The sequence below is a fragment of the Acomys russatus genome, chromosome 19, assembly GCF_903995435.1.
Source record: "Acomys russatus chromosome 19, mAcoRus1.1, whole genome shotgun sequence".
Lineage (NCBI taxonomy): Eukaryota > Metazoa > Chordata > Mammalia > Rodentia > Muridae > Acomys > Acomys russatus.
In genome coordinates, this window is record NC_067155.1 from 51,870,329 (window position 1) to 51,883,589 (window position 13,261).

At 46.5% G+C, this 13,261-nt stretch overlaps 1 protein-coding gene across 1 annotated transcript; it reads right to left on the reverse strand.

Moving 5' to 3' along the window:
- Positions 1–884: 884 nt before the first annotated feature.
- Tmed2 (transmembrane p24 trafficking protein 2) lies at positions 885–11,869 on the reverse strand. Its single transcript, XM_051161451.1, has 4 exons — positions 11,619–11,869; positions 9,344–9,536; positions 4,976–5,083; positions 885–1,875 (listed from the first exon to the last, which is right to left on the reverse strand). Exons 1-4 carry the CDS (start codon positions 11,796–11,798, stop codon positions 1,751–1,753), a joined length of 606 nt encoding a protein of 201 aa, XP_051017408.1. The 5' UTR covers positions 11,799–11,869; the 3' UTR covers positions 885–1,750.
- Between the last annotated feature and the right edge of the window lie 1,392 nt (positions 11,870–13,261).

The following is a 13,261-nucleotide window of genomic DNA, read 5'->3' on the forward strand; positions in this document are numbered from 1 at the left end:
TCACACACACCCCACAGGCTAAAATAGTAACTTTTTATGGTTTTGGTGAGATTTGTCTTTGTCTTTTTAGACAGATCTCCCTATGTAGCCCCGAATGTCCTCGAACTCACGTTGTAGACGAGACTGGCCTCAAACTCAGAGATAAACCTGTCTCAGCCTCCCAAGAGCAGGTATTAAACCACACCTGGCTTAAAATGCTATTCTTTTCTTTTTTTTTTTTTTAATACTGGTCAATGTAATGTTCCACTGATTTACATCTCAATTCTGACCTAAAATGCTATTCTTGTTCACTACTCTTGTTTTCAGAAATTAAAATGACATAGCATACCTGTTCACAAACATGGCATATCTCATCTGAAGAAATAGAAAGTCTGTGCTTAAAGCTTTATAAGTAAACCAGCATTAATATAAACCACAGAATGCTTACTGTTTTTAAAAAGAATTGTTTATTTACTGAACCTGGGGCATATTAGATACACAACCAATTTTAAATTTACATCTTTTAATTCAATTCTGAAGTGGTTTTACACACACACAAAAAAAATATTGGCATGCAACAGCTGCCCTATGGTGAAAAATCACCTTACCAACAAACTGTTGCAAAGGTATCATCCAAGGTTGAAAAATTATTTGTCTTGAACATGAAAACCTGTAACAAATTTAAATTAAATTTATAAAACTTGTTACTTGGAGTTTTCCCCTTGCAAGATCCAAAAAGGAAAATAAAATATCCAGGTCACTAACAGACATCAGTCATCACATAAACCTGGACCGCCCACACCGAAAGCAAAGCGCCTTTCATTAAACCCATCATCAGAGTCTCTTCATTTTATATAAACAAAACTGACATGTGGCCAAAAAAAAAAAAAAAGAAAGATCGATCCCAGAGGACAAACAAAACCCTAGTGCTGACACTGAAGACCAGAGCCCAAAGGTAACTGACTAGAAAGACAACATTGGCTGCCTATCACTGCAAGCAATCCGAAAGGCTTAAGCCTTTGGCGTGAGAAGTGCAGGCTTCCACTGAGCGAATTTGCTCTTCCTAAGTGCTGACAATTGACAGACTATTCAGCACAGAAGGGCCACAGTCTGCTCCGACACCTGGGAAACTGGCTTCCGCAGACGTCTGTGGAAGCTGTTTTTGTCAATTCAAATAGAGGTGATTCAGATCTAAAATTCAATATAAAAATTTAGAGGGAGGTGTTGGGATGGATCTTTAGTTTAAAGCAAACTCAAGGGAAAGTCTGAGTGCCCACCCTGGTAACATGCCCGGTCAGGTTGCTCTGCCCTCAGGCAGGGCCAGAAGGGTCAAGATTCAGATCACTGTTGCTGTAATGGCTCAACAGAAGGAACCTCTGATGATGGACCACAGCTGAGGGACTCCTAGAATGCAGTCAATTAACAAGGTATTTCGAGGCTATGAGCTACTCCCTGGACAGACTGCATTTTATTATAAAAACCACAGGTGAAAACATAATAAAGAATATAACCCCAGACATCACTGACAGCCTCTGAACTCTTGGAAGGACCTGTATAATGGGGCAGCATTCAAGTAAGAATTATAGGCCAATCAAATGTCAAATTTTCACTCTAACTTTCCTAAACAGGCTTTCCCCAACACCTACTAATCACAAAGAAACGTAAGTCATGAACATTCAGAAAATAAAAATGTATAAACTAATGACATTATTATGACCAAGGTGTTTGGTAAACAAGTAAATCATGTTTGGGATCAACAGGAAAAGGCCTTTTAAACAACCCTCCGGACTTCAAAAAATCTCTTCAGGTAGTAGATCTGTCCCAATGTCATGGCAACTAGAACAAGAGCTTCGAAGAAGGACCAAAGGACCACTCTGCTGTTTGTGTTGTCGTTGACTGTGGAGGCAAACAGACAAAGTTTAACATCATTCCCACAATTGGGGTACAGGAGTTCTCTTCACGTCTGTAACACCACCCGGAGCTGATAGACACTCAGTCCCAGACGCACAAGTTCATAACCTTAAAACTGACCTTGAAAACCAGACATGCTGGCCCATCCTGTAATCCCTACACTCAGGGAGCTACAGTAGAGGATCCACAGGCTGCAGGGCAGACTGGCAGTAGTGGCACATGCTGTTAATCTCTGCACTCAAGAGGCAGAGGCAGGTGGGTTCCTCTGAATTTGAGACTAACCTCAGGCTGGTCCAAGACAGCCAAGGCTACACAGAGAAACCCCGTCTCAAACAAAATAAAAACCAAACTAGATTTATAATAATTACTGGGCCACCAATCACTCAATGAGTAAAAAAATTATTAGCATTCTTCTAAAATAATAGCTACGTTAACCAAAAGCAGCTCACTTCCGCTGCAGGCCCAGCAATGGAATTCTCCCAAGACTGTGAATGACTATCATTTTAGGATTGTGTCAGCAAAGGGAATGATTGGATGGATATTCAAAGCATCAACTATAAAACTAAGTTTCAGCAGGGTATGGTGATGCACACCTTTAATCCCAGCACTTGCAAGACAGAGGCAGGTGGATCTCTATGAGTTCAAGGCCAGCCTGGTCTACAGAACAAGTTCCAGGACAGCTAGAGCTGTTACACAGAGAAATCCAATCTCAAAAAAACAAAAACAAAACAAAACAAAGAAACAAAACTAAGTTTCAAAGGCCTGGAAAGGGGGCTGGAAAGATGACACAGTGGTTCAGAATGCTCGCTGCTCTTCCAGAGAACCTGAGCAGGTCACAACCACCTATAACTGGCTCTAAGTGATCTGAGGCCTTCTGGCCTCAAAGGACAATGGCACATAGAAGGCGTATAATCAAGCACACAGACACATAAATAAAGCTTCTGTTTTAAAGAGAGGAGGGAACCTGGCATGGTGGCACACGCCTTTAATCCCAGCAGAAGCCAGGTGAATCGCTGTGAGTTCAAGGCCAGCCTGGTCTACAAAGTGAGTCCAGGACAGCCAAGGCTACACAAAGAAACCCTGTCTCAGAAAACTATAAATAAATAAATAAATAAGTGGAGGAGGGAGTCTGGTGGTGGAGCAGCACTCTGGAGGCAAAGGAAGGTGGGTCTCTGAGTTTGAAGCCAGTGCTGTGTAGGGAGTGACTTCTAGGACAGCCAGGGTTATACAGAGGGACTTCGCCACAAAAATAAATACATAAAAACAAAGGTGGGAGTTGAAGAATGACTCAGTGACTAGGAGGCACTTGCTGCTCTTCCAGAAGATCTGGGTTGTGTTCCCAGCCCGACACAGTAGTTAACAGCCATATCTCTGTTTCCAGGGGATATAAGGACTTCTGACCTTCATAAGCACCAGGTACACATGTAGCATGCATACATGCAGGGGAAACAAACATTTTTTTTTTTTGCTGTTTTGTTTGTTTATTTGTTTGTTTTTTGAGACAGGATCTCTGTGTAGCCTTGCTTGTCCTGGACTCGCTTTGTAGACTAGGTTGGCATCGAACTCACAGCGATCCCCTGCCTGTCTCCCGAGTGCTGGGATTAAAGACGTATGCCACCACGCATGGCACATTTATATCTTTGTAGCTAAGTAGCACCTGTCTGTCTGTCTCTCCCTCCCTCTTTGTGTGTGCGCGCGTGCATGCATGTGTGATCACTCAAGGTAGCAAGCACCTTACTCACTGACTGAGCAACTCAACAGCGTTCCACTCTCTTGGGTAGGCCTTCCTGTTAAAAACAAGACCACACATCTGCCCATAACACTGAGTGCTGATACAAAGATTTCTGACATGTGACTTAAAAGTAATTTAACTTGCATCTTACAGCATTTTCTGGTTTTAAAAAATAGCTTATTCTTTAGTTGATGATAAAAGAAAAAATCTTAAATACTGATGTATTGTATGTGCAATATGTAGAAGTCAAAGGACAAATTGCAGGAATCCTGTCTCAAAAGAGAACAACAAAGGCGGGCGAGATGGCTCAGTGGCTAAGAGCACTGTCTCTTCTTCCAATGGTCCTGAGTTCAATTCCCAGCAACCACATGGCAGCTCACTATAATGAGATCTGGTGCCCTCTTCTGTTGTTAGGCACACATTTGGGCAGAATACTGTATAATAAATAAATAAATCTTTAAAAGAAAAACAACAACAAAAATGCGGAATCCATTCTCTTCTTCCACCATGTCAGTTCCAACTCAAGTCATACTTGGTGGCAGGAGCTTCACCCACTTAGCTTTTTTTGCCAGCCCTAATCACAAACTTAAAAACAACAACAACAAATGTAAACACTCTTGAGCTAGAGAATGAATTAGCAGTTGGTAGCATTTGCTGCAGAGGACTGGGTTCAGTTCCCAGCAGCACATGGCTGCTCCCAAGCATGGGTAACTCCAGTTCCAGGGGACTCTCTTCTAGTCTGTGTGGGCACTGAACACACATGGCGCACTGACACAGATACAGCAAACACTCATACTCCTACAATGAAAACAAGTAAGTCGCCGGGCGTGGTGGTGCACGCCTTTAATCCCAGCACTCAGGAGGCAGAGGCAGGTGGATCGCTGTGAGTTCGAGGCCAGCCTGGTCTACAAAGTGAGTCCAGGACAGCCAAGGTTACACAGAGAAACCCTGTCTCGGGGAAAAAAAAAAAAAAAAAAAAAAAAAACAACAACACAAGTAAGTCTAAAAAGCCCGAAGCTCTTAAAAGGCCTATGCTTGCAGGGCATGGTGGCACACACCTTAACTCCAACCCCCAGGAGGCAGAGAAGGTAGCTCTCTTGAGTTTGAGGCCAGCTTGGTCTAAGGAGTGAGTTCCAGGACAGCCAGGGCCACAGACAACTTGTTCTAAAAAAACAAGCAAACAAACAAACAAACAAAAAAACACCATGCGCAGACATGATGTTTCACAATAAACAAGCTTATGACAAGTCTCTGAAGTCAGAGTCTTGCTATGGTACATTTGCAAAATTCCACACAAGGAGCTAGCAGCCTGAGGAGACCCTGTGACTCCCACGCTGCCGCAGTCACTTTTACTGGCTCTGTGTATTCTCTCCCGGACTTCCATGTACTCCTGCTCGTGCTTCACAGCTGTCATGGCCACAGCCAGCTCGTTAATCATTTCTTCTAGCTTGTTCTGATGAGCTGTGGAGGATTGGGAGATACATCAGCACACATAGAGTCATCTCTTTTTGATAAATACTTGTTAAATAAAATGTTCCTCAGAGAATCCCTCAGGCACACAAAAACAGCTAGTTTTAGAGAGAGCCCAGCAACAATGTGAACCACTAATGACATTTCAATCCTCAAGAGCTGTTCTGTTGGCTCTGCTGATGTTGAGACACCTTCTCATGTAGCCCAGCCTGGCTTCAAGCTCACAAGAGAGCCAAGGCCAGACTTCAACTCCTGACCCTCCATCCCCAAGGGACCATCACACAGACCACCAGACCTGGCTTTCAGAGGTTTTTTTTTTTTTTAAAGGCAAGGCCTATGCTGTCCTGGTTAGCCTTGAACTCACAAAGATCTGCCTGCCTCTGCCTCTCCCTCCTGAGTGCTAGGGTTACACTTATCAGAGCATCTTTAAAAGTCCATTCCCAGCAGAGGACCTACTCTAAAAGTAGGGAACAGACTATACAATGCTTACTAACTGGAGAACAAGTACCCCAAAGAATTCCTCCATTTCAATGACTACTAATGACAAAAAATTAAAAATGTTAAAAAAAAGCAGCACAGAGCAAATATACATAAAAGCTAAATAAGGGCTGGAGAGATGGCTCAGCAGTTAAGAGCACTACCTGCTCTTCCAGAGGACCTGAGTTCAATTCCCAGCAACCACATGGTGGCTCACAACCATCTGTAATGTGATCTTATGCCCTCTTCTAGCACACAGGTGTATATGCAGGCAGAACACTGTATACATAACAAATAAATCTTTTTTTTAAATTAAATTAAAATTAAAAAAAGCAGACTAGGAGTGTGGTTCAGCTGGCAGAGCTTGCCCAGCTCAAAGGCAGCCCTAGTTTCTCTTCTCCCATATAGACTGGGTGTGGTGGCACACACTAGAATCAAAGCATTCAGGGAGGAAAAAGGACCAACATTTCTTTTTGTTGCTGGTGAGACAGGGTTTGGCTATTTTCTCTCTCTCTCCTCTAGTTTCCTGGAACTCACTAAGTAGAGGCGCCTGCGGGGCTTCCCTGCTGAGGCAAGGAGGACCAGAATTTCAAGGTCATCCTCTGCTACAGTTTGTGCTTCCTCAGATCCTATCTCAAAAGCCAGCAAACAGACAACTACACGACAAACTAATATACAAGTAAGGTTTTTTCTTTTTTAAAACTTATTTATTTATTATATCTACAGTGGTCAGTGGTCTACCTGCTTTACCCCTGCAGTCCAGGAGAGGGCATGAGATCACATTATAGATGGTTGTAAGCCACCATGTGGTTGCTGGGAATTGAACTCAGGACCTCTGGAAGAGCATCCAGTGCTCTTAACCTCTGAGCCATCTGTCCAGCCTACAAGTTTTAAACTACACTGAAAACCTACTTTAAGAATCATGAGCCGGGCATGGTGGCGCATGCCTTTAATCCCAGCACTCGGGAGGCAGAGGCAGGCGGATCGCTGTGAGTTCGAGGCCAGCCTGGTCTACAAAGTGAGTCCAGGATGGCCAAGGCTACACAGAGAAACCCTGCGGATGTTAATTTAGCACAAAAACAGACTTTAAATGTACAAAGCCAAGTAGAAAACTTAACTCAGGAAAAAACAAGCCAGCCACTCACTGCTCTAGTGTGTAAACCACAAGCTCAGCAGCACACACAAGCAGACACGCCCGAGGGCCTCCTTTCACTTCAGAGTAGGGGCACACGGAGGTCAGAGAAAGCCTTCAGCAGGTCTCTCCACCATGTGAGTTGCAGGGAACTGACTCAGGGCCTCAGACCAGGCAACAAGCACCTTGACCCACAGAAACATCTCACCCACCCCAAGATTCCTCTCAAACCGGGGTCTGTCATGACAGGGTTTCTCTATAGAGCCCTACTGTCCAGCACTCATCTGTAGACCACGCCCAGCTGTGGCAGTACATTTAATGCCAGCACACAGGAGGCAGATGGATGTCTGTAAGTCTGAGGCCAGCCTCATTAAGCAGTGGGCCGGGAGAGCTGTTCTGCAGAATATGCGCCCAGACAGTACTGCATTCAATACAGCTAAGGAACAGGCACACAGAGCATGGAGGAATCCCAGGAGAAGGCAGCTGCCTCCCCCGTGCCCAGGATGCATCCTCAGATGAGACTCCCAGTAATCCTCAGTTCTCAAGCCACAGGCTCTATGCTGACCGGAGCTGAACCAGAAGGAGGAGTCGGCGGAGGGCAGCCTCACTCTGGAAGCCATGCACTGCGTCCAATCTTCCATGCAGGGCTTCTTAGGAATGGCACCTCCACCACAGAAAAAAATGTCTCAAAAGGCAAAAACGGACCCACTTGGAAATCGTTGCTTTAGACCAGGCACAACCTAACAGGTGCCACCACTGAGCGAAGGGAAAACCTGGGGCTGCTAAAGGCTTAAGCAGAAGCTCACTGCCCAACTATCAACCATCATCTTCTGCCACCTCAACAGGACCAGTTTTTAGAGGGAACAAATACCAAGTCCTTCAAAACTCTGAATTTTTCCTCACTGAGGATTAGGCAAGCTCAGCATTGTAAATAGCCCTGAAAAACAAGCACAGGAATTCAATAAAAATCTTAAACTTAAGGCAGGAGAGATGGCTCAGTGGTTAAGAGCACCGTCTGCTTTTCCAGAGGTCCTGAGTTCAATTCCCAGCACGCACATGGAGGCTCACAACCATCTGTAATGTGATCTGATGCCCTCTTCTGGCCTGCAGGTGAACATGCAGGCAGAACACTGTATACATAATAAGTCTTGAAAAAAATAAAAAAATCTTAAATTTAAAGACTTCAAAACCACATAAAACCTCCGCCTCAACCAGGCGTGGTGGTGCACGCCTTTAATCACAGCATTTGGGAGGCAGAGGCAGGTAGGTCACTGCCCACTTCACTGTGTGGGTACTCATAAGTGCCATAAGCAAATACTGTGGAATGTGGTAAACAGCTGCCAGCACAAATGCTAACATGTGCTATGGCGAAAGAGTTTTTGGTTTTTTGCTTTTTCAAGACAGAGTTTCTCTGTGTAGCCTTGGCTGTCCTAGACTTGCTTTTGACCAGGCTGGCCTCCTACTTAAAGCAATCCGCCGGTCTCTGCCTTCCAAGTACTGGGATTAAAGGCCACCATGCCCAGCTTGGCAAAGGAGTTTTTAAAAAAAAAAAAAAAAAAAAAGGGACCGCTGGCTGCTAGTCCAATAAAGCAGATTCTCCAGAACCAGCCAGGGGGCAGACCTGGTACAGAACTGCAACCCCAGTTACTTGGGAGACCTGAGGCAAAAAAGATCACAAGGCAAGCCCAGTATGGGCAACTTTGTGAGGTCCTATCTCAAAAATTTTAAAAACACATTAAAATCACGGGGATGCAGCTCAGTGTTTCTGTGCTTGCCTCCCATACACAAAGTTGTATGTCTAATCCGCAGCACTACCACAAAATAATAATAATAATAATAGTAGTAGTAATAATAATAGAGGTAACAAATAGTGTGTGTGAACACTAGTCCACAGCAAACGTCTCACCAGGAGCTTTGCAAAACTCTCACATAGTATTTTAAACCTAACCAAACTTCCCACTAGAAACATTAGCAGTAAGGAGGCCTAGTGTCTAACAACACTTTCTTGTGCAGTTAGTAGAGCATTCATTTTAAGCAAACTCACATAAAAATGTCAGTCATGGTGTTCCAATACCTACTGTTAACCAAACCTTCAAATTTACCAAAAATAATCTAATTACTTGAAGGGAGGTTTAAGAAGGGGGGAAAAAACCACTCTCATGCCAGCAAACTGAAGTTAGAGAAATGTGATATCAAGAAACAGAAGGATGCTAAACCAGAAAAAGTTGCTGTCAAATAGAAATAAAGCCACACCTACCGTCCCAGGAGTCCCCAGCACCTAGAGAAAGAGTAAGGTGCAAACAGAAGGACAACTTTAGCTAAGCTAGCGCATCTGCATTTGGAAACAGTGTATGTGGACTCAGGATTAGTAAGTTAACAGAACCCAGATGCACAGAGCCTAGAGGTGTATAGGAGCACAGTGACTCCATGGCTTTTAAGAAGGGACAACCAAAATCACTGAAAACAAACAGTAACTTCCAAAAACTAGCTGATTACAGGTTATATCCACTTTAACAGGAATTTTGTTTTTAAGGAAAGTGAATGGATCTGGAAAGGGAAATTTAAAGTTACCACCGCACACACTGTACTTGGATGGGTGGGCGACATGAAGTGAGATGAGGGCTGTGGGAAGGGCATCTCACCTTCTGTCTCCATGTCCTGTCCTTTGGGAGCCTCCCCAATGTCAATGGTGAACATCACTATCTTTGGAGTCATGGTGGACATCCTATTACTAAAGCAGAACTTGTATGTCCCATCCATGTGGGCTGCGAACGTGTACTTCCCGCTGGACTCTCGGTCTCCTTTATAGATTCCTTTATTATCTGGTCCTGTGATCTGGAGGCAGGAGAGAAACAGAGAACTAATACTTAGGATCCTAAGTAGCATCCTTCAGCAAGAAAACAATCCATACAACTGAAACTTAGCTAGGTCCCCTGTAGTGAGCCATAGCAAACACCTTGGACACTAATTCTGCTATGTAAACAAGAGTAGACTCAATGGTTCCCTAAAGCACCTAATACCTTTAGGTAGTATCTGTCCAAAGGAAATGTAACCCTCTCAGAAAGAGAAACCAGACAACTCTACTCATGGTCTCCGAATATCTTCATGTCTTCAACAAAAACTGACAAGGCCAAATCCACAACCCAGGAAGAAATCTTTCAAAAATGATTAATTTTATTTATCTTCCTTTTGATAGGGTTTCATTACTGGTCCAGCTGCCTGGCTTGAATGCTGGGATTAAAGGTGTGCCCCAAGCCAGTGATTCTCCTTCAGAAGACCAGAGCCCTTCTGAGGCCCCAGCCCAAGACCACTGGGCTTCCTTCTGCCACAGGCCATCTCCCACACATACCCACTGCAAACACGAAGCCACTGGCCACTGCCATGTATGTTGCACACATGCTGCCTGCGCCACGTCCTTCCTTATGAACACCCTGGAGGAAATCACCAGCTGTTTCTTGTTCCCAAGGCTGGTGACTGGTTTTCCGTTTGTGTTGACTTAATATTTACTATATAAATATAATTTATCAACTATTCAAAAAATAAAGGTGTGCCCCATATCACCCCACCAAAATGAGCAATCTTTTTTTTTTTTTTTTTTTTTGAGACAGGGTTTCTCTATGTTAATAGCCTTGGCTGTCCAGGACTCACTTTTGTAGACCAGGCTGGCTTCAAACTCACAGAGATCCACCTGCCTCTTCCTCCCCAGTGCTGGGATTAAAGGCCTGCGCCACCACAACCTAGTCCAAATGAGTAATCTTATAAAGCACGTTTAGAAGTTTTTGTGACCACTGTCAAACCACAAAGGGACGTAATTTCTCTGACACGTCTGTTAAGGCTTAGAGAACAGCACCAGGAAGCAGGGACTACAAACCAGCAGCCAGGCGGTCAAACCTCCCCCTTGAAGGTTGTATGTGTACAATCATGTAGGTGCCAAAAGTGGGTATCCAACATCCTGGGGCTGGAGCCACACCTTGTGTTGAACCCCTACACTGAATTCCAGGCCTCTGAAAGCGCAAGTACTCATAACTGTTGAGCCATCTCCAGTCACCTACAAAACTTGAGAAACAGGAAGAGCTCATCTTTTTCTAGGGTCTTGGCTAATCCAAGCCGCCTCCAAACTTTAGAGTCTCACTTATACTCAAGTTTTGCTCAGCTTTTCACACCAGTCAGAAACACTAGCAATCAAACTAAAACTATTGTATTTGGTCTTTTTTTGCTTGTTTGTTTTTTTAATGCAGCAAATTGTCAGGACACGGCGGTCCACAGCCTTCATCCTATCCTCTAGAAGGCAGAGGCAGTTGAGTTCGATGCCAGCGACCTTCATAATGAAGCTCTGTCTCAAAAACCTCGGCAAGTCATTTTTATTCTCCAGATAAGTAACTGTTTTCTAAACAAGTCGCTGAAAGCCTCGCTAAGATGAGTGACCCCCTCTTCCCCCAGTGCATCTCTCGCGGGGCACATCTGGCCGCTTGCGTAAGGCAGAGGGGGTAGGAAGTTAAATCTGGTTTCTGCCAGCGTCAGAGACAACCCTTCTGCCTCGGCGCCGCTCCGCAGCTTCCGATCTACTTTTTCCAAAGTTTGTTTCCGCGCCACGCCGCCCGCGAGAAACGACTCCGGAGCCGCTCCCGCCAGAGCTGACACGCGGCCGCGGCGGGACAAAGCGAAGGGAGAAAGGGCCGAGTCCGCGCCCAAGTTCCGAGCGGAGCCCGAAGCCGCTCGGAAAGACGAGCGCTTTCCGAGCGGCGAGGGCAGGGCCCGTCGGGGGGCTGCGCGACGGGCGGTGGCGAGGGAGGCCCCTCCCCGGCCCCCACGCCCTCGCGAGCGCTGTCCCGCGCAGGCCCCGCGTACGACCCGGGACCCGCCAACCCCCGCGGGGCCACGCGGACGCCGCCCCGACGGCGGGCACCGTGCCCGCACCTCCACGTCGATGTCCAGGAAGCCGCCCTCCGCCACCTCGAAGATGAGGCCCATCTTGGTGCCCGAGGTGACCCGCTCGAAGAAGCACTCCTCGGCGTGCGCGTCGATGCTGACAAAGTAGCCCGAGGCCGTGGCCAGCAGCGCGGCCAGCAGCACCAGCAGCTCTGCGAGCGTCACCATGGTGCGGCACGGGGCCGAAGCCGGGACGCGCGGACTGCGGCCTCCAGAGCCGCCGCCGCCACCGCTGCCGCCTCAGCCGCCGCCGCTTCAGCTCCGCCCCTTCCGGCTGCGCCTCCCGAGGGGGCTGATGCGGGCGCCGCTGATTGGCGGGCGTCGACAGCTGCCACGTAACGGGCTCACGGCGGCCGCGGAGGGACAAGGCGGATCCTGAGGCTGGACGGCGGCCCCGAAAAGCCAAAAACTCTTTGGCTCCTGCCTTTCGTCGTTCAAATTAAGGATCACGTGGACGAGGGCTGGCGAAAGGGCTCTGCCCGAGTGGAAACGCTGTTTGCTTTTTCAGAGGACCCGAGTTCGAGTCTTAGAGCTCACATGGTGGCTCACAACCGTCTGTAGTCTAGTTCCAAGAAAAAGAAGTAAGATTTATGCACATGATATGGCAAAATTTCACCTTGTTCGGATTCCCCCAAATTATTGTCACAGAATTGATGCCAGCCCTAAGCCCGACTAGTATTATCACATTGCCTCCTGACAGCCTATTGAACCCTCAAAACTCAATTCAAACGTCACCTCCTCGTTACTGGATATTGTTTGGGGGCCAGCCCTTCCGTGTTTGAAGTGCACATTTCTTCTCACTGAAAATGCAGCTGCTTGCTGGTTTTCTTGAGAATGCCCAGCCTTGTTGTGTATACTGCCACCTCACCTAAGAACCAAAGACTTTCCTTCCTCACGTGTTTGATGAGTTCATTGGACCAGCTTGGGGGAGTCAGAGTCTGGCTTTGCAATTCCGTTTTGCACATAGCTCTTATGACTGTGACTAGCCCCCCAGTTTCATGGTCTGTAAAAGCTGTACAGCACAAGCCTGCCTTGCACATCTCAGGGACCACCCCCCCCCCCCAACCCTCGCAGAGAAAAGAGAGACTGAGACGGGCGGGGAGGGGGGGTGGGGGGGAGGGAGCAGTAGGCAGTAGGGGGCAGCAGTTTTCCACTTTAGGTGACAAGAGAGAGGTAGAGCTGCAGTGACAAAGTCTTCCAGCAGTGAAGTCTTCCAGCCTTGGTCAGTGCTTCTCCATCTTCCAGCCCCTCACAAGCCTTTCTTTCCACAAGTCAGCTCGTTAAAAAATCATTCAAGAGAGCCAGGCAGTGGTGGCACACGCCTTTAATCCCAGCACTGGGGAGGCAGAGGCAAGTGGATCTCTGTGAGTTCGAGGGTAGCCTGGTCAACGAAGTGAGTCCAGGACAGCCAAAGCTACACAGAGAAACCCTGTCTCGAAAAAAAGAAAAAAGAAAAAAAGAAAAAGCTGTAATCTGAATAAATTAATTAAATAAAAATTACAAAAAAGGGGGCCTGGAGAGATGGCTCAGTGCCTAAGAACTACGCCTGCTCTTCCAAAGGTCGTGAGTTCAATTCCCAACAACCATATGGCGGCTCACATCCATCTATACTGTAATCTGATGCCCTATTC